The sequence below is a fragment of the Onychostoma macrolepis genome, chromosome 09 (genome assembly GCF_012432095.1).
Source record: "Onychostoma macrolepis isolate SWU-2019 chromosome 09, ASM1243209v1, whole genome shotgun sequence".
NCBI lineage: Eukaryota > Metazoa > Chordata > Actinopteri > Cypriniformes > Cyprinidae > Onychostoma > Onychostoma macrolepis.
Window position 1 is genome coordinate 13949710 of NC_081163.1, and position 20097 is coordinate 13969806.

The window sequence follows — 20097 nt, forward strand, 5'->3', positions numbered from 1 at the left end:
GTTAATGAAATTAAACTTATGAAAAATGCAAAAGAATCTTATTTATTTCTGATATAACTGGATGCCGTGCAATTAATCTTAGTAATCATTACATAATACATACTCTTTCGGTTATATTTCAGGCAGTATGTTAAGCAGTGCACTGTATATATTGCACAGTATGCAGTAAGCAATACGCTAGTACTCAATTCCTTTACAGTTCAGAGATTAGAGTGGCATGGAGTGCAGAGAGGAGGTCCGGCTGTTGAGATGTTGACAGGACGATATACTGTTTTGGGCTAATGTGTCTGAGAACACTGAGGAGGAAGGACATTTGTTCAACATAACTAAATCACAGACAGTCTGAAAATCTCATTAAACAAGAACAAAGGAAATGGCGAGGCAAAGAATGCGGTACTTTCACGTCACCAAAAGATGCGTGAGAACTGTATTTGTGCATATGTGGTAACTTTGTGGGAATGCATGTTTGTGTCTGCTCGAGGTCTTTGTGCTCGCATAGTACACGTTCATTTTCTGTGTGTGTGTGTGTGTTTGTGTGTGTATATGGAGAATGTTTATGAGTGTGTGGGCCAAAGAAGCAATATAATGCTTTACTTTATTGTTGTACACATGATTGTCATCTCCCAGAAGATTGAGAGTTTACTTGTATTCTGTGAAGTATGAAGAAAATTTAAAACAGTCATTACTTCATGTTGATCCGCGGTAACAAAAGACATCACGATTTACTTCATAGGTTGAGCATTTGGCGTTTTTTTGGAGTGTTTGTAGTCACAGTTCACGCTCTGTACGTCTGACTAGAATAGAGTTTGTTGTGCGATTTGATGGTGCTGCAGTTTATTGGAAGTATTGTCAGAAAACAGAGAGCGAAAATTGAAGGCCACATTTCAACCTTTAATTAAATGATCATTTAAGTCAGGCTGATGAAATGTCTGCTACGTTTTTGTAGTGATTGTAGTTTTTAAAATTAAATGCTGCGTGGTTGTGTTTGTGTGTGGCTGCAGCTTGTTATTCATCAAAAATAATGTTAAATAAGCATCTTTCTCTTTTTTGACAACTAAATATACGTAGTAACAAAAACAGAAAAAGCATGAGTCACTCGTAGGTCAACAGCATGTCTTTAAATTCACTCGAAGCGCCCTTTAGAGATTCCTTTGAAGAGCCAAAAACAGATCAATATGTTACCCACACAGCGACTCGAGCCATTTGCGTAACCTCCAAAAATACTGTTCTGTGCTGTAAAATTAAACAAGTATGCAAATTGATAGAAGCGGCATTATGATTGGAAAGGCAAAATAGTCCTGTCTGGCCCACACAATGGCGCCACATCTGTGAGGAAGTCCCAGACGCTACTCCCCTAAACACAGAAACACAACCGGTCACCTCTGTACTGTCGTAAAACAATATCAAAAGGACACAGAGAAGGACAGGACAGCAGTGGAAAACAAACCGTTTAGGCTCAATATAACCCACACACCCTCACAGTGATCAGTTCAGATGAGGCCAGATAAAACAAAAGCAGAGGGATACGGCTAAAATGATGCTCCCACACTCGCTCACACATACTAGCAGGATTCTCTGCACTGACTTCAGTTTATTCCTAAAATGAGCAGAGAATGAGCGATAGAATGAGAGAGAGAGAACTCTCCTCTCAAATGAATACTTTTTGTTTTTAAAGCAAGCGTTTATGTTAAATGAATAATTTCTGGCTTAAATTATACATTTTTTCCTCTGCGGTTCACAACCAAAATTACACAGAGTCCCATCTATTTTCTCCCTGTTTGAATTGTGTCCTGCATAGCTCTCTCATAGTGGTATATTTAAGCTCCTCTCCCAGCACCGCTGCCTTTCTTTAATTAGCCTGACCAGTAATTAACTGGGAGATATTGTTTATTTCAATTATAAGGGTCTGAGTACTTTTATAGAATCGTATGGACAGACCTGTACTTTAAGGCTTCAGACAATTAACAGTGGTGACGGATTACAGCACGAGTGCATTGTTGTGTTGCCACGTTTGACATGGAGCCACGGCGGGTCGAACTGGGGCAGGTTGATGAAAATACGCTCCGCTGCCTGATAGAGTCCCTTCACATAATTTGAGCAATGACAGGTAACTAATTCCAACCTGTAGTGGGAACATATATGAGTAGCAACATGTGCAGATGATGTAATGATCATCTGCCTTATACTTAAAGGGATAAATCACCCAAAAATGAAGATTCTGACATCATTTACCTCATGTGGTTCCAAACCTGTATGCTTTTCTTCTGTTAAAAATCACAGGAGAGTTTTAAAAGAATATTCACACTGCTACTTTTCATACAATGACTGTTCATTGTAAATAATGACCGATTTTTTACTATTTTGGTATAAAATGCAATTTAAAAACTACCTCTGTCCTCAACAAAACCTTTAGATTTATGACCAAAGCTCGTTAGCTTTCCATCTGCCATCTGACACACCTGGCAGCCAATCAGAAGCAAGTCAGTTTTGTCACTTTTATTGCCAGGGGTCTTCAATGCTCTGTCTTGTTTGGTCATTTATGACAGGCAGGTCTTTCCCATACAAACTTTTATATTACGGTTAAACTTCAAAATAAAATGAATCTGTACAATCCATAAATCTATAATCTGGAGCATAGTTTAGGCCTATGTATTATTTCAATATAAAAGCTTGTTATGAGTATTATTTCATAAAAGTCTTGGTATGCTGATATAATTTCCAATGCTTTTAATTCCAAATTTAGAAATTGTGACTTCAACTGCCTTACTTTTAATAAAAGTAGTAGTAGATTCACTCACCTGTTACGAAAAAAAAAAAAAAAAAACAGCCATGCAAGACCAGGATTGTTTGATTTATGTTGATATGTTGTTTCTCTAGCTGGTGGATCATCATAGCACATAGTCTTTATGGCTGATCAAGGTAGACTTGCTGGTTATAGTTAATGGGATAGTTTGCCCAAAAATGAAAATTCTGACAACATTTACACACCTTCTTGTTGTTTTAAACCTGTATTATTTTTATTAACAACATTGGACTCCATTGACTTTTACTGTATGGACGAGAACCAAGTATTGACATTTTTTCAAAATGTTTCACAAGAAAAGAAAGTTATATATGTTTGTAATGACATTAAGGTGAGTAAATGATTACGCAATTGTTGGGTTAACGATCCCTTTAACACACTTTTTCATCATGGGCCCCCAAAAAGGTCATTTATGAATCTATAGTATTTCCACCAAAATACTGATATCATAAAATATATAAGATGCTTATCTTATGATATTATAGTAAAACCCTTCAGAACAGCAAACATTCGGAGTTCAGTGCATCTATCCAAACCAGCTCTGCAGAATAGCGTATGTGTGCTAGGGAACATTTTTAGACTGTGTGTGAGGTTGCGTTTGTGTGTGTGTGTGTGTGTGTGTGTGTGAGTGTGTATGGATGGATACACATAAGCTTTAGCCAAGCCACCAGCCGACCACATGAAAGCCCAGCACTGGGAGGAGGAATTTTAATGTGGCAATGGGAACAATGGTTTGTACTGGGGGAGGAAAATGACAAGGAACAGAGTCTTTCCAAGTTAAAAATGATTCATTAATGACATTACCACAGGCTCTGTATGATGCTAGCTCATACTGTAAATAGGAATACATTTAACCGCTTTTTATTAGAACAGAGCTCATTGCTTTTTTTTTTTTTTTTCAGATTGGTTATAGTGCGCTGTCTAACACTGAACGTGAATTGGGTAACCTCGCTGACATTCAACTCTTACAGCAATTGAATGAATCACTGCTTAACTTAAAGTGCATTAATAGCGCCTCAGTTCAGTCTTAATTGATGCTACTGCTCAAAGTGGGAATACTCAAGAAGTCTGTGGTGGGCATACATTCAGCATTGCACAATGAGACAAAACAGCAATGTCCCTCAAAAATCAAAGCAAAACCAGTAATATAAACACAGACTTGAAAAAGGAGGACAGATCTAAAGGGGGGCGTGGCACAATCACACAAATTGTCTTCATCTGTCTGACTTGCCTCTCCCCTTTAACTCACTGTCTGGAGAATACATCGCCACAAATACCTTTAGAACAAAGACAAGAGGCCTGTATATCAGAGGATAGAAGTTCACTGTAGTTTCAAGGATCACCAGCAGGGTCGGCCTCTCTTGTAGTGGTTGTCTGGGACCCCGGCGTACTGGGGGGGTGCACAAAGTAATTTATTATAAATAAATTATAAGTTCTGACACAAGGGAGCACTAGTGACAAACTTGGACCTTTCCCCATGTAATCATTAAATTCTCCTGATAACATAAAAGTAGCAAAGACCTTACAATTTGCTTACATTTGACAGAAAAAGAAAATGAAAAAAATCATACACTGAGGCTGTTTTAGCTGACCGTTTAATGCTTAAAGCACTTTTGCATGGCAAAAACAGCATCTGTTAAAGCATAATTTTTGTCACGCTTTCTCAAGAATAATATAGGGAAGAAATTCAGGCACCGCTGATGAGAAGTACAAGAAGTAGGACAAATCTATATAAATTTACTCTATCTACTTTGTATATAGTTATTAAATATATTTTTGTCTATAATTATTATTTATATATTTATTTTAGATTTATATATTGAGGTGTTTTTTATATATATATATATATATATATTTTTTTTTTTATAGGACCTATTTAATTTTAGTTTTATTTAGACTTTTTTTTATTTTATTTTGTACCATATTTCTGTTTCGTTGTTTTTTTTTTGCATTCTTTTCTTTTTCTTTATCCATTTTTTACATAGTTCTACCTCAATTAATTACCTTTATTTTTGGACCATATTTCTTGAACTAATTTGCCAACGCTATTCTTTGTTTGCAATTGTTGTTTATTTACACTGAATCTGTTAGACTGAAGCACGCAGTAATATATAGTACGATGTACCTAAAAGAAACAACGTTGCACTGGCTCTGTCTATTATTTTATATTAAGACTATTTTATAAACCAATGAGGCCCATGTTCGTAATCTAGGGGCCTAAGGCTCCGCAAAAACACACTGACCTTGTTTAGATTCTGACACTGATAAGCTCCCACATAAGGAGCAATCAGCCAATAGTGGAAGAAAACCGTGGAACGGGTCACACAGAATGTCTTGTTATCTTCTCTCTAGTCAAAACACAAACACTGAACTGAGAGAAACAATGGAGCCCTAGCTAATTTGTGAAAGCAGATTCTGTCCAAAACTAACTCATTCAATCAGGCTTTAGTGGCAGCAGTGGCATGGCAGTACAGTGTCTGGATGGAGGTAAGTGATCCATCGGCATGTCTGTGTGTGATTGTGCAGCTGGAGCTCTTCAGATGACACAAACAGCCTAAAGCACAAAAAAAAAAGACAAAAGAGAGAGAAAGAGAGCGAGAGAGGGAAGCTGGGCAGCGTCTGGGTCTCATTTAGTGGATAGTAATGTGATTAGCATTGTTTAGTTTTCACAGCTTCAGTCAGTCCCTCCTAAGACCATGGGAAATACTTTTGTGTGAGAGTTTGTGTTTTGTATCTCTTCATGGCACACCCTTCGTTTCTGGTCAGGTTCGCTTCCTGTTGTCGGATGTGTTGAATATATACATTTGCGTAAGGGATGTACATCAACTGCACATGCACATGAGCAGTGCGTGTTGAAAAGTGTTTACGGACGTGTGCAGTGTTTGGAAAACGGTTAATAATGCAAAGAGCACAGGGTCCGGTTTACATGTACGGCGCATCTTGACAATGATTGCGACATCTGGAAATAAATAGAGCGGAGGGCATAATAGATTCAGCTAATTCATTTTTAATAGCACAGTGTGGTTCTTGGAAAAAAAAAAAAATAATGGCACCCTCAGTAGATGCCACTGCTGCTTAGCTTTTATCCTGATCTGTAAGCTTATTCAAGTTCAGCATTTATATGAAAAGAATTTACTGTTAACCAATTTACATAAAAATTATACTGCTTTTATGTTCTGCAGAAGAAAAAAGGTCACAATTTGGAATGACATGAGTAAATGACAGCAGACTTGTGATATTTGGGTGAACTATCCCTTTTAAATAGCAAACAATGCACGCTCCTTCACCTGAGTCAGTGCAGGCTGGCCTTAGTTACCTGGAGTATTTACAAAACAATCGGACGGCTTCGTTCAGAAATATGGCTTTGTCTCACAGTGACACCCCGATTACAGATTACTCCTCAGCCATAAATGCTCGTCTCTTCCTTTGCACAACGAGAGGCATTTATAACAGTCAATTTGGGTTAATGATACAATCATTGACCTGTGTTTATGACGGCCCATTAATGGAGGGGGGGATTGGGGGTGGATGTAATTGTCTGAGGCAGCGATGCGCTAGACGAGTGCCTGCTTTCTATATATATTCCTTGGCTGTAAAAGAGCCACAGGCGCCCCTGCGGCCCGCAGTTATTGGTGCGGCCGTCAGTATGTGTGTTAGGTGCTTCTTCCTGACCTGATAAGTATTTAATAGATAAAGCCTTATCATTTGTGCTATTGTTCCTTGCTGTCTGCTTTTATAGCACAAGATGAAGCATTGCAGAAAATGAGTAGTGAGGAAATAAAATGTATGATTTCCGAAATGTTTGATGCAATAACCCACAGGTAGTGTAAATAATTTCGTAAATGATAAATATATGACTCATTTCCCACTACGCTTCCTTGTCACTTAAGAACTATGTGTATAATTATGTATTTCGCCATATGCTGTAAATTACGTTGGTCCGCCACCTACCTCAATCCCCTCTTTCCAATCACACAATGTTATTGTCTCACTGTCTTTCAATCATTATGTTTGTGTGCCCTCTAATGTTGATTTTTACTGTAAGTGGGTGCTGGTGTGGTGATGTAATGTGCCAAGTTTGGTTCTGGTTTGGTGGAGCTGCCTACTCAATGGAGTGGAGCCCGTCCTAACTTACTCTTGTATTGGGATTTCATTACAGCCATCATTGACATGAGGTCATCTCTGATGATGTCATGGAAATATGCTACACAGATTTGTGGCACAATGAGATCAAGTGGGGTTAATCGACTATCCCCACTTCCTTTTCATAGGCATCATTAAGGTGGGCCGCTGGAACCCCCTGCCGATCCATTACCTGACAGATGCTCCAGAGGCAACGGTTGCTGATATGTTGCTGGACGTTTACCACATGGTCACGTTACGCATCCAGCTACAGAGGTAAGAGACCACAGAGCATTGTCAAAAATAACGGTACTTCAGTAGTTTCTTGGTTCAGAAGAGAATTCTCCGCATATCAATAACCTTTAAGGTTTATATGCTTTATGTGGATCATTTAAAATAACTAAATTATATATAATATAAAACATATATTTATATTTTTAACAACAACTATTATTATTATTATTATTGTTATTATTACTTAATTAAATAAAATAATTATAAGTCCAATTTTAGGTTTAAATAACCAGCACAGACAAAAACTGATTATTATCATGAATGAATACATAATCAATAAATAAATGTTAGATTTTGAACAGGTTATCTTGTGGTATCATATTGTAAAACCCTTATGATTGAAAAATGTAATTTATTTAAGAGTGAAGTGTAAAGTACATTATTTAAGTTTATTTACATATACATATTATGTTTTTATTTTCATTTATTTTATTTAATAGATTTTTTTTTTATTCTCTGCTGACAGGTACAGTGTTTGTGACATTAAGTGAAATCATTTAAATTTTTAAAAATGTAATTGATAAATATTTTATCCTCTGTCTACAAACTATGGGAAAATAACATATTGGTTAATTATATAAAAATGTAATTTATTAATAAATAACTATTGATTTTTATATTTTGAAATACATCAAAATATAATATTAAATAATTATAAAAACTAGTAATAATATTTATTATTTGCATTGAGGAAATACATACAAAAGTTTCCCTTTTATTTTGCTCCATGACAAGTGACGAGATAATTAAGGGATTATTTTGCTTATGTCAATGATAGAGAGTTGAGCAAGCCTCTAAAGCCCTGTGCATACATAAGAGCCAGGGTAAACTTTTTATCTGCACTTCTCAATGAGCTCTTTCATGCCAATGATTGCAGTTTACTCTTGAATGCTGAGGAGATAAACATAGGGTCCAAATGAGAAGATTGCAGTCTTTGTGTAGTCGTGTACCATTCTGGTTTGTTTCCCTGTGTTTCCATGGTGATATAATTGTTGACCTGGCCTGCTGCAGAGTTTATTGATTAGGAAATGAAGATAGTTACTGCAGAGTAATGGAGGGATTTGGGATTTACAGCTTTGCTAAACTGGAGGACCTTCCATCAGAGCAGTGGAATCACGCTACAGTACGCAACGCCCTCAAAGAACTGCTCAAAGAGATGAACCAGAGCACACTGGCCAAAGAATGTCCACTCTCCCAGGTACAGCTGCTACCCACTCAGATTTTTTCAAATCCAACACGCATACATTTGACATTTAAGATGATAAGTAAAACATGTACTGCTGGTGCAACTCTTCCAAAACTAACAACATAATACTTAGCAGTATAACATAAATGAAAATGTTGGGCTCAGTATTGCATTATGCTTGCAGATGTTCCAATCAATGGTGTCAGTGCATGGTTAATGTAGCCTAAATTGTCTTAGCATGTTTCATTCATCAATTTGAAATTCACTCAAAAATTCCCCACATTCATGGGCCATTTCTAAAACCCAGAAATTACTTCACCATGAGAGAGAGTATGCGTGTGTGTGTATCTATGTGGGTGTGCATCCGCGATCCTTGCTGTGCTCATTTCCAAGTAAGCGAGCAATCTTGGAGATTTATGTATCTGTGCATGCTGTGTTTAAGTGGAACTCTGTGTGGGTGTTGATCCTCATATCAATTGTTTGCATATGTGTGTGGCTCTTCGTCTCTACTTGTGTCACTGCGGCTCGAAGCTTGTCGTGGCGTTCGCTATCCGCCTTTCCTGGGTGGCTTTCCACAGTAATGTGTTTTATAGACCATTTATCATTGCAATTTTAAGATCTTGACCATGTGTGTTTATTTCCGTTATCCTCTGTCATTATTCCCATTTTTTTCCTTTTTATTGACCTCTCTCGTTTCTTCGACTTTTTCCAGAGTATGATCTCCTCAATAGTTAATAGCTCCTACTATGCTAACGTCTCAACTGCCAAGTGCCAAGAGTTTGGTCGTTGGTACAAGAAGTACAAAAAAATTAAAGGTAAGGCTTGTACTGATGTCTTTTTGGTTATATTTTTACTCTGTTCAACCAAAATCCAGCTCAAATAAATTCTTCATCAGTTATTTGGTGCCATATTAAATCAAGTGGAAAAAAGACTAAAATACTAACCTGAAATTATCACAGTAGTCTGGTCAGGAAAGCATAGCTGTGATCAAACTTGCATACTGTCCTGAGTAGGTATTACAATTGATGAAGAACTTGTTCTGTACAGCATGAATGTGTGTAATGTCAATGAAATCCGGACATATAACATCTGCCATGTTATCATTATCATGTGACTTTTGGCATAAATTGCGTCGCTTCACTGTGACTGCCAACTCTTTTCCTGTGGCCTTGAGGGATAGTAAAGTGTCCACTGAATGCACACTTCAGAAGTAGGTCATCAGCCGTTTTATGAATACTGTGAAGTCAGATATACTTTTTTCATCTACTATATACCAGGTAACTAAGCATATTCGGATGCAGGGAATGTGTTTTTTCTAGCATGTGGTGAGGTATTCAGGGTCATGAGCAAGTCTTGAGCTTTGTGCTACATTTTATACATTATCTCTTAATGACTCCTCTTACATGGGATGAGGTAACTTAAGCCTCCTTGCGGCCTAATAGAAACCACTGTTCCTTCCCCAAAAATGCTGCAGGGGGTCTCCCAGTGGCAGGTTCTGCAAGGAGTCATCCCACAGCTCCGCTGTTTAAGCCTCTTAGCATCCAAATGCCTGTGACAATTTTCCTCCTCTCGTTGCCCCTTCAAAAAGTGAAATAATTACACAGCAGGACAGATCAAAGTGGGGGCTAAACCCCAAGTGCAGTGAGAGAGCGAGCGCCAACAAAGAATAAAGCGATCCTCGGCACGCTGACAGAGTAAGTGGTGTTGAGTTACACCAAGCCTCCTCCATTAGTTCTGCTCCTTGCCTCCCAGAGCTAAACACACAGCCCGCATTGCCAGATGTGTGTGCCAGTGCAGAGAGACCCCATTGGATGACTCACGTGTCAGTCACACAGTTGTAAACTAAAGTTGTAAAACTTTCTATTCATGAAAGAACATTGTTGTTTTGTCATTTACCAGTTCCTTGTGTCTGTTTCAGGGGATTATTTGTGGCAAGGGCGGGAGAGCTCGGAAATCAAGGGTAGGCATCTACTTTGTGATGTTTATTTGGGTAAAGGACTGTCTTTGATTTGTCAACTAGAACACTAAAGAGTTTGTTCTAGTGCCTCATACACATCTCCATCCCTCCGCAGTTGAAAGGGACAGTCTCACTGACTTCTGTGTATTAGCCCAGCGTCCGCCCCCTCACCTCAGTCTGGCGCAGCTCGGTCCATTGAACAGTGGTGGCTCTCTGGTGAAAGGCGGCTCTGGAGAACCTCAGAATTCAGCCCAGTCTCAGACTCCATCTCAAGGGCAGCCGCAAGCTCCATCATCTCACGGACAGCTCCATCACAGTCCTCCACTACGGGCTCAGGTGCCTCCTCCACCTCCGCCAGCCGCCCTGCAACCTCTTTTGGCACCCGGAGGACTCCTCTCACCACAGCTCAGTCCACAGCTGGTGAGGCAGCAGTTAGCCATGGCTCATCTTATCAACCAGCAGCTGGCCGTCAGCCGCCTCCTGCATCAGCACCCGCAGGCTCTTAACCAGCAGTTTCTCAATCACCCACCCATTCCACGGCCTAGCAAGTCCGGTGGTCCTGGAGAGCCCGGGTCCAACCCCTCGGCTGCAGAAGTCTCCTCTGATATCTACCAGCTGGTGCGAGATGAGCTAAAAAGAGCCAGTGTCTCACAGGCAGTGTTCGCTCGAGTTGCCTTCAACCGTACACAGGTACAGTACAGACTGCATGGTGGAAAATATGTTATTCACTCAATGGTTTAAAGGTTCAAGGTAAAATTTTGAGAAAGGAGTGAGACACTATACACCATGTATAGTAGCAAAGAGCCTCTTCAGAAAATACCAGTCACTAGGGCGTGGTGATGTATTGAGTATTCATGATGTATTTGTAATGATATTTATAAATTATGTAATACTGGGAATATTGCAGTGATTTTAATGCACTTTTTATTTGGCCATTAAGTTTCTGTAAGTTACACCTAAAAAAATGCTGCCAACAATAATATATAAGGTAAGGTAACTTTGGTAAGTGTGAATGTATTGGCGTTACCATTTACCAAACAATATTATACCAATACCAAAAAATATTATTATTATTATATACATATTTTTTTTTAATGAATTTTAAAACATAGTTTTCAATTTTATAGTATTTTTTTTATTAATTTATTCTGAATTTGTAATACCATTTAAAATGGTCATATAACGGAAATAGTGACAGATCTTTTCTACTTTATTGTGACTTACATCCAAGTGAAATGTTTTATCAAAAAAAGAAAAGAAAAATGTTGGTTCTCTCCGTTTCTTGTTGATTGGATGGAGCTTGATGCAAGCTTGCATTAAGCTCCATCCAATATCAATTGAAAGTTTTTTTTTTTTTTTTTTTAATAAAACATACATGGATGAATTGTTTAATAATTGTTCAATAAAATCAATACCATGCATTGAGAAATAGACAGGGTGAATTTACAATTCATACTGAATTTAAAGATTACTCAGTTCAATTTGTCATACAATTATAATGCATAATTTTTAAAACCAAACTTAAGATTTTTTAAAGCCCAAATACAAAGTACATATATGTTGAGAAGTATATCGAATGTCAGCAAAATGCTGAAAAATATCACAACATAATATCTATAAGGTTTATCGCCGAGCCTTAGTAACTATCACAAACACAGACCAAATATACAAATCAGAACTAAACAAGTTTAACTTGGCACTGAACTAAACAAAAGGGAATAATGAAGGTTTCAATGCCGTTCTGTCAGAGGTTTCAGGTCTGCGAGTCGCTTTAAGCATGTCAGCGTGATCACTCTGGTGTCCAGAAGTTGGATCCTCTCATACACCCTCTCAGCAGCAAACACACCTGGTGAATTCACAGTCACCACAGGTCTAAATTATGTCCAATTACATCCAACATAGTGCACAGTCAGTTAAAGAGTGGGTGGAGACTTACATGGTGCAGGTGAAGTAACAGTATAGATGTGTTGCAAGAAAATGAGCCTTCCACAAATTGCTTCCTCTGTGTTTACGTGTGTGTTTATGTATGTACACCAGGGCCTGTTATCGGAGATCTTGCGAAAAGAGGAGGACCCACGCTCAGCCTCTCAGTCCCTGCTAGTGAACCTCAAAGCAATGCAGAACTTCCTGAACTTACCTGAGAGTGAGAGGGACCGAATTTACCAGGAAGAGCGAGAGCGCAGCATGAACCCCCCTGTGAGTCTGCCCCCGAGCACAAACTCCAGCCCTGGTGGCGTCCGCCTTTCTCAGGTACCCCACTTTCCCACCCTTGAATAGGTTCAGCCCCCTACACATCTCTTTTCCCCTGTTGCGTCTGTGTTTGTATGTTTGACTGGGTGTAGAAATACCTGAAAGCTTGTGTTGTGTCTGATTCTGAATTGTTTATCTGTAGGCCTATGAGATTGCTTTTGTTTCTGTCTGGATTTATGTGATCTGTTTACTTGTTTTGTTTGGCTTACACTTTGTTGTTTTCTTTGTATCAGGCTGTTATAAAGCTTAAAAGAACTTTAGTTAAAAAAAACACTGAAGCTTAGTAAAGGCTGGAATATGCTACATGACTTTTAAAATCTGAACGTATTTTAAAACATTAGGCATCACAAATTTGCCAACTTTGTAAATAGGTACATACACTAAAGAACTGAGGATCAAACACTGCCAGACTTTCAAGTCATTCTGGACCCAGCAAACTCACGCAGAGACATGCGCCTCTGATAGTAGATGCATGACAAATGAAAACAATGCATTCTAAAATTGGCATTAGCATTGACTCTTCGAGATTGTAAAACTGGGGGAAAATATCTGGGTAGAAGTCATGTAGTGTCTTCCAACCTAAAGCCAGACAACAAAGGTCATCTTTAGCTAAAACACAAAGTGTTATGCTATTATTCTTGTTTGATGATATCTCTTTGAATATTAATACATATTGGCACTGACAACAACGATACAGAAAACTCACTAAAACAATCACACTGCCTTTCAATACAGTTCCCTCTAAGGGTCAAAGCTAAAATCTGATTGGTACCTTCTTACTGCTAACTTCACGCCATACCTCCCAATGCAGAAAGTGTGGGAGCGCAGCATCGATGAACAGTTAACCCCTGACGCGTGGGCATCTATTTGGAAGAATAAGACCAAAATCACAAACTCGGTGAGGATTACATCAACACTCACTTCATTTCCTCATAGAGTGTACCTCATCCGAGACCTCCAAGATCTGTAGTGATCAACTGTGCGCACAAAACTTTTCTCATTTTACAAATAAAAGCCAAGCTATGACAGAAGGTCAAATTTATAATGTTTATATTGAAGATTTACAACCATATGCATGTTTGTACATGTTTGACATTAAATGGTGCACACCCATTAAAATATCGAGTCCACAAGTTCTTGCTCCTGATTCTCTAAAATGACAAAAGCAGAAAAGCATGGTTTTGCTCTTGTCATGGCATGTTTATATTAAATGACCTGGAACCTGGTGCGTGGACTTTCTAGAATGCTTGTAGGAATCATATGAATACGACTGCTTTCAACCTCAAGACCATAGTGAATGAACCCATGCAGATAATAAAAATCTTTCTGATATGAGAACAAAGTTCTCATTCTTTGGCCTTAGGGAATGTGGTTGTGTATTATCATTACTATTATGTCTGTATATGTTTATCTCACAATCGTTTTTACTGGGGAATGTGAGATTACTTGCCTGTGCCTGCAGGGCAACTTCAAACATTGAATAAGAAAACACGCCACTCTAAAATCAATACACCATACTTCAAACATGTACTACAAAGAGTTTACTAACGGGATGCTTTAATGATTTATCTGCTAAAATCTCAGCACATTGCAGGTACAAACAAGGGTCTAAAATGTCATCCATGAATGTTATATCATATTGTACTCTCTCTAGCAATTATGAATATTTATCTAACCAATATGTATTTGTTGCTTTTACCTTTGACCACTGGACCCACTCAGTCCAAAACTTCTGGTCCTAACCCTGATCTTCCTCTGAAACTGGAGCCGCTGGTTAACATCACCTCAGCCATTTATGACGAAATCCAGCAGGAGATGAAACGGGCAAAAGTTTCTCAGGCACTTTTCGCCAAGGTGGCAGCCAACAAGAGCCAAGTAAGAATTGATTTTTTCATTAAAGTTAATAATCCGGATGTTTCCATCCTTTCACGTAACATAAAGCCAAAACTAAACTACAAAAATAAAAATTCTAAACTAGCCTAATCTACAGTATGTAAACTATTTTACACTGAAAATACACAGAAAAACCTAATAATTGTGTCTTCTACTTTTCAAGTACATATTGCATACAGGGTTTGTATTTTATTTCAATTATTTATTTCTTATTTAAAAATAAGGTTGTTCATGTGTGTTGCTTTCAGGTTTTTCAGCTTAAATGGCTCTTATGGCTTCTTTAGAGACCCTTTTATTATAAAAAACAAATAAATTATTATAAATTATTTAAAAAATATTTTTAGGTGCTGGAAATATTAAGGGATAGGATATTTAAATATATCGTGATTTATTTTATTCTGAAAAGATGTTAAGATTATACTTAGCTTACATATTCTTTCCTCAGTCGGTGTAGGGGAAGTAACGGTGTCCATATGTGCAGACTGTTATATCTGATTCTGGCGCGTCTCTGTAGTTGATAAACAAAAACATCAACATCAACAGATAGCCTGATAAATGCCTTCTATTTATTCATCTCTGACTTACCATTCCAGATCCTGCCAAAGGATCTCACTCTCTTTCAATGCCTTTGTCAATCTCTCCCGTCCCACGAGTCATGGCTTATGTTGTGATACAGACTTGCTTCCAGTGATCCATAGATTGATCTGATTTCTTTCCTCATACCTTTTACATTGACACTTGTTCCCAGGCAACTATATAAAGAATGCATAATATTGTGACTAAAAGTATACGTCACAAAAGTGTAATAGTCAATGTTTTTGAGGCTTTGAAAAACTCAAACATTTTCTAACTGAAGTAAACAGCCATAGTAGCAGTTATAAAAAGCACATCACAGTAATCTACTTTTGGTTTTTGAAATATTTTATAAGCTTTAAGCATATTCATAAAGTTATCCAGAGTCTAAAATTAACACTTGGCAAACGCTAAATAGGCAAATAAAAAGGACTTGCTTTGCAGTTGTAGCATTGTTTGAAGCAATTTCAGTTTCTGTTTTATATATATATATATACTGCAATTCACCAAATTATTAATTTCTTAATCAGCAAATTCATAATTTTATGATAGACTGGAGTAATGGCTGCAGAATACTCAGCTTTGCCATCACAGAAATAAATTACTACTTTAAATATATTATAATAGAATTTTTTATTGTAATGATATTTCAGAATATATATCTATATATCTAATCTAGATAGATAGAAAGATAGATAGATAGATATAAATATATATATAGATAGATAGATAGATAGATAGATAGATAGATAGATAGATAGATAGATAGATAGATAGATATAGATATAGATATAGATATTATTTTTATATATGTGTGATATAACAATAATCAAAAAATAATAATAACAAAAATAATACATTTTTGCACCCTTTTCTTTTCAATAAGAGAAACCCTTTTCTTTTCCATATATGTGTATATGGATGGTAAAATTTCCCAATTCACTTGCTATTCACAGGTATAGAAAAAAAGTTCATTTTGGACCCAGGCCACATTTGGTTGGTGGGAAGGACAACAACAATCCCATTCTTTAACACAAACTAGAAAAGCATGGCATTAATTTCAGATTGTTGATAAAGATTTTTTTTTTTTTTTTTAAAGCTTTGGACCATTTGTTTGTCTCTGTCTCATTTAGATGAAAGAGGGCTAATTGATTTAGTCAAATATGATCCCACTCCCAGCTGCGCCCAATTCTTACCATGTAATAGCCTGAGAGAGCTTCAGTCTCTGCTGCTTGCTTTACTGAGGAGCTCTGCGTTATTGCGGCATGGCTTTGCAGGTGTGGCCACCTCATCTAGAGGCATGTGTTAGGGGCGTCTTCACATGTTTGCGCGTATAAGATGTGTCAGCAAAGTGCTGCTCTGCTGGTGAGTGTATATATGAATGTGTGTGTGACAGATGCGGTTAGGTCTCACAGGTCTGGGGTCGGGTGGGGGGTCACGGCTGAACGCGCCCATCTGCTGCAGCTGGCCAGGAGGAGCCGAGGGAGAAGGAAAGAGAGAGAGAGATGCTCAGGTCATTAACAATGTGTGCTGGAAGTGGTTGGCTGCACACAACAGCTGGTGTCAAAGACTGGCCCAGTCTAGCAGAGATAATCAAATCTTCCTAATCTCCCAGCATTTCACTCTCTCTTTCACACACTTTCCGCTCTCTCAGTGCACTTGTGATGCTTTGTGGTGCTATTTGTTTACTGTAAAGTAAACCTTACAGTCATAAAATAAACATATTCAAGGAGTGAGTTGTTTAACATCCCATTCTGCCGATCATTTCCTTACCTATTTCTAATGTCCCCCTGTTAAATTGGCATAAATGCCCCAAAAAGAGAAAAAGACTCTATAGTGGTGCTTTAGTGGGTAATCCACGAAGAAGGCAAGACGTATGTTGTTATTATTTACTGATATTGTTGGAAAAATTCCTTCACCAAATCGAAATGTGTAATGAACCCTTATCCATTCTACAAGGGATGGCTGTGTGAGCTGCTTCGCTGGAAAGAGAGTCCCAGCCCGGAGAACAGGACTCTCTGGGAGAACCTGTGTACTATCCGGAGGTTTCTGAGTCTTCCGCAGGCGGACAGGGATCTGGTGTATGAGGAAGAGTCCCGCCATCACCACAGTGAACGGCTGCACACTGTACTTCACTTGCCCACTGACCCTCAGGTGAGTTTATGAAACAATTGGATACTTCATATTGCATACAAATATTTGTGGCGAAAGAAAGCAATTTAATGTGATGTTTGCAGTGCAGGATTGTCATATTAAGAGAAATTAAATTTTCCTTGATTCCTCCCAGTCCAGAAAGACCAATTATTAAATATTAATTTTTACCTTCTATAAATTAGAAGGCAGATGCATAAATGAACACAACAGTCCACATTTATATGTCAAAAGCAGTGTTCAGAAAATTCATTTATAACAATCACAACCTGATATTTCAGAATATTTTTTGATTCTAACAAAGTGTAAAGCAGGATTTGCATAGAGTTTGTTGAAACAACCTGTATGAGTTTCTTCTGTTGAATACAAAAGAAGATATTTTGAAGAATGTTGGTGCCCAAACAGTTGACGGAAGCCATTGACATCCATAATATGGAAAAGAAAAAAAAAAATTATGGAAGTCAATGGCTACCATCAACTGTTTGGTCACCAACATTCTTCAAAATACCTTCTTTTGTATTTAACAGAAGAAAGAAATTCATACGGGTTTGGAACAAGTGGAGGGTGAGTAAATGATGACAGAATTTTCATTTTTTGGGGGGTGAACAATCCCTTTAAAGGCACAGCGTCAAAAAAAGGCCCTTGAAAATACAAAGAAGGTTGACCCTGATCAAGAATGGTCCAGTAAAATGTCATTTACCTATTTTATTTTATTTTATTTTAATCATTTCTATTTCTGTTTTTGTCAATTAAAAAAGATCTGTTTAATTCTAAGAGGTAAAGTGATTTGGACAAGAAACCTTGATTAACATTAAAAGTCAAAATGTATAATTTGACTGCTAAGTGAATAAGACATAAAGGAAAGGGGAAAAAAACAAAACAATTTTGGGTTCTGCGTAAATGTTTTCAGCATAATTCTCTTTAGATCATATAAATGTGTTCATTGTGTACACTTCTTTGAGGCTTCAGTTTTAATATCAGCATCATTTATGCAGCATTCCTGCCAACATCTAATAACCCAGCACACCCCAACCTCTTTAATGACACACACATACACACACAGAATTCCAAATAACACGCTACTGATTAAATGGACTTTCCCCTATGCCAGCCAGGGTCATTATAGTAAAGTCTGTGGACACACACTTTTACCATAGCCATACATTCATACACAGTACACACACACACACCTAAACACTAATACTGATATGTAAATACATTCACACACAAACGGCATACACATAAATCTACAAACACTTGGATCAATGCTTTCCACCTTCTTTTAACCTACTCTTCTTTCTCACCCTGCCAGTAAAGCATTGCAGTTTAATTCACTCACAATGATTGCTGTTTATTAACATTTATTAACTTAAGTTGAGAAGCCGTATTAAGATTAAGTACTAACAAATGGAGACAGAGTGGCTCTCTGTTACTGTCTTAGCCCATTATGTCTCTTTCTCTCTCTCTCGCTCGCTTTCTCTTTTAAGTCAGTGGAATAAACAGTCTGTTGGCAGCGTGTGTGTGTGTGTGTGTGTGTGTGTGTGTGTGTAAATATACTCATTTATGTGTTTTGGGCGCAGAAGGAAATGCCCCATTAGGACACACCCTGACAGACAGTGCCACCACAGCCCTGATATTAATAATTACGGGAAGAGAAGGAACACACACACAGACACACATATATGCACATACACACACACGCATAATGACTCAAGAGACTTCACTACAGTAAGTCTCTTTAGTAACTCTACACTGGCTTTGACCATGAACTCTTGCACAACATTGATCATAAAACCACACGTTGAGGATAGTCAGTGCATTTACTAAAGCAACATGTTGCTAAAAATGATAATATAATTAATATAATTATGTACAAGGAACATTTTCTGTTGTTTGTTTAATTTTATTATGTATATATCATAAATGGCACAAATATAGCAATGTCATATTCATATTCATATTGTTATATTTAATTGAAACAAAATTATGTAATATTAAAATATTACATTATAATATAAATATAACATATTTTCTTTTTAATTGTATGGGTTTTTTATGTGATGTATAATTTTGGTGTTTTTTTTGAGACTTTTATTGAGAATATTCATTCTCAATTACATAAAAAATGTAAAAAATTATTCTATTTATACACCTTGATTCTGTACATATCATACTGAGCACATATATAGCATTGTTGTATTCATTAGTTATAATATTAAAATAATATAAATATCATATTAAATATATCAAATATTATATAAATACAAATACATTGCATAAATATTATATTAAATATTATATACTATAACATGTCTAACATAATTAAAAAATAATAAAAAATACAACAAAATGCATAAATTACAAGATATTGTGCTGTGTCAACATGAAAATGCCATACATGAGCATGTATGTGGTTGTTTGTGCATTTGTGTCCTTGCTGGGGTTTTTTGGGTTCTTTTTTTTTTTTTTTTTTGAGTAGTATTTAATGAGGGACCCTCCTCAAATCAAAATACCCAGAAGCCCCTTCGGCTCCAGCCTGCCTGCCACCACAGCACATGCATCCCAGCTGCTTATGCAGACATGAGCATGTTAATTAATGAACACATGCAGCACATACATGTATACAGTTTTTTTTTAAGCCGATACCACCTCAGTGTGACCAACAGAATTCACTGATGTTTTACTTGACCCTTATAAGATCATCAAACTTGACTCAAAAAACCAGCACAAGTCCTGTAACTTTGACATGTCAAAAAATAAAGCAAAATCTTGTATTAAGTCTTGTTATTACACGTTTAGAACAGATTTAGATCTGAAGAAAAATTTGTTTATTTATATAGAGCATAAATCATGAGTATAAATATTGTT

At 37.2% G+C, this 20097-nt stretch overlaps 1 protein-coding gene across 3 annotated transcripts in view; it reads left to right on the top strand.

Annotated features, from left to right (window-relative positions):
- The window catches only part of satb2 (SATB homeobox 2), a 45916-nt gene that overhangs the window by 16558 nt on the left and 9261 nt on the right, over positions 1 to 20097 (top strand). For all 3 annotated transcript variants that reach the window (XM_058787950.1, XM_058787951.1, XM_058787952.1), the window contains 9 exons: positions 7075 to 7201; positions 8294 to 8417; positions 9118 to 9220; positions 10324 to 10365; positions 10478 to 11052; positions 12400 to 12612; positions 13424 to 13510; positions 14335 to 14487; positions 17038 to 17232. In XM_058787950.1, coding sequence (XP_058643933.1) covers positions 7075 to 7201; positions 8294 to 8417; positions 9118 to 9220; positions 10324 to 10365; positions 10478 to 11052; positions 12400 to 12612; positions 13424 to 13510; positions 14335 to 14487; positions 17038 to 17232 — 1619 coding nt within the window. The remainder of the gene's footprint in view (positions 1 to 7074; positions 7202 to 8293; positions 8418 to 9117; positions 9221 to 10323; positions 10366 to 10477; positions 11053 to 12399; positions 12613 to 13423; positions 13511 to 14334; positions 14488 to 17037; positions 17233 to 20097) is intronic.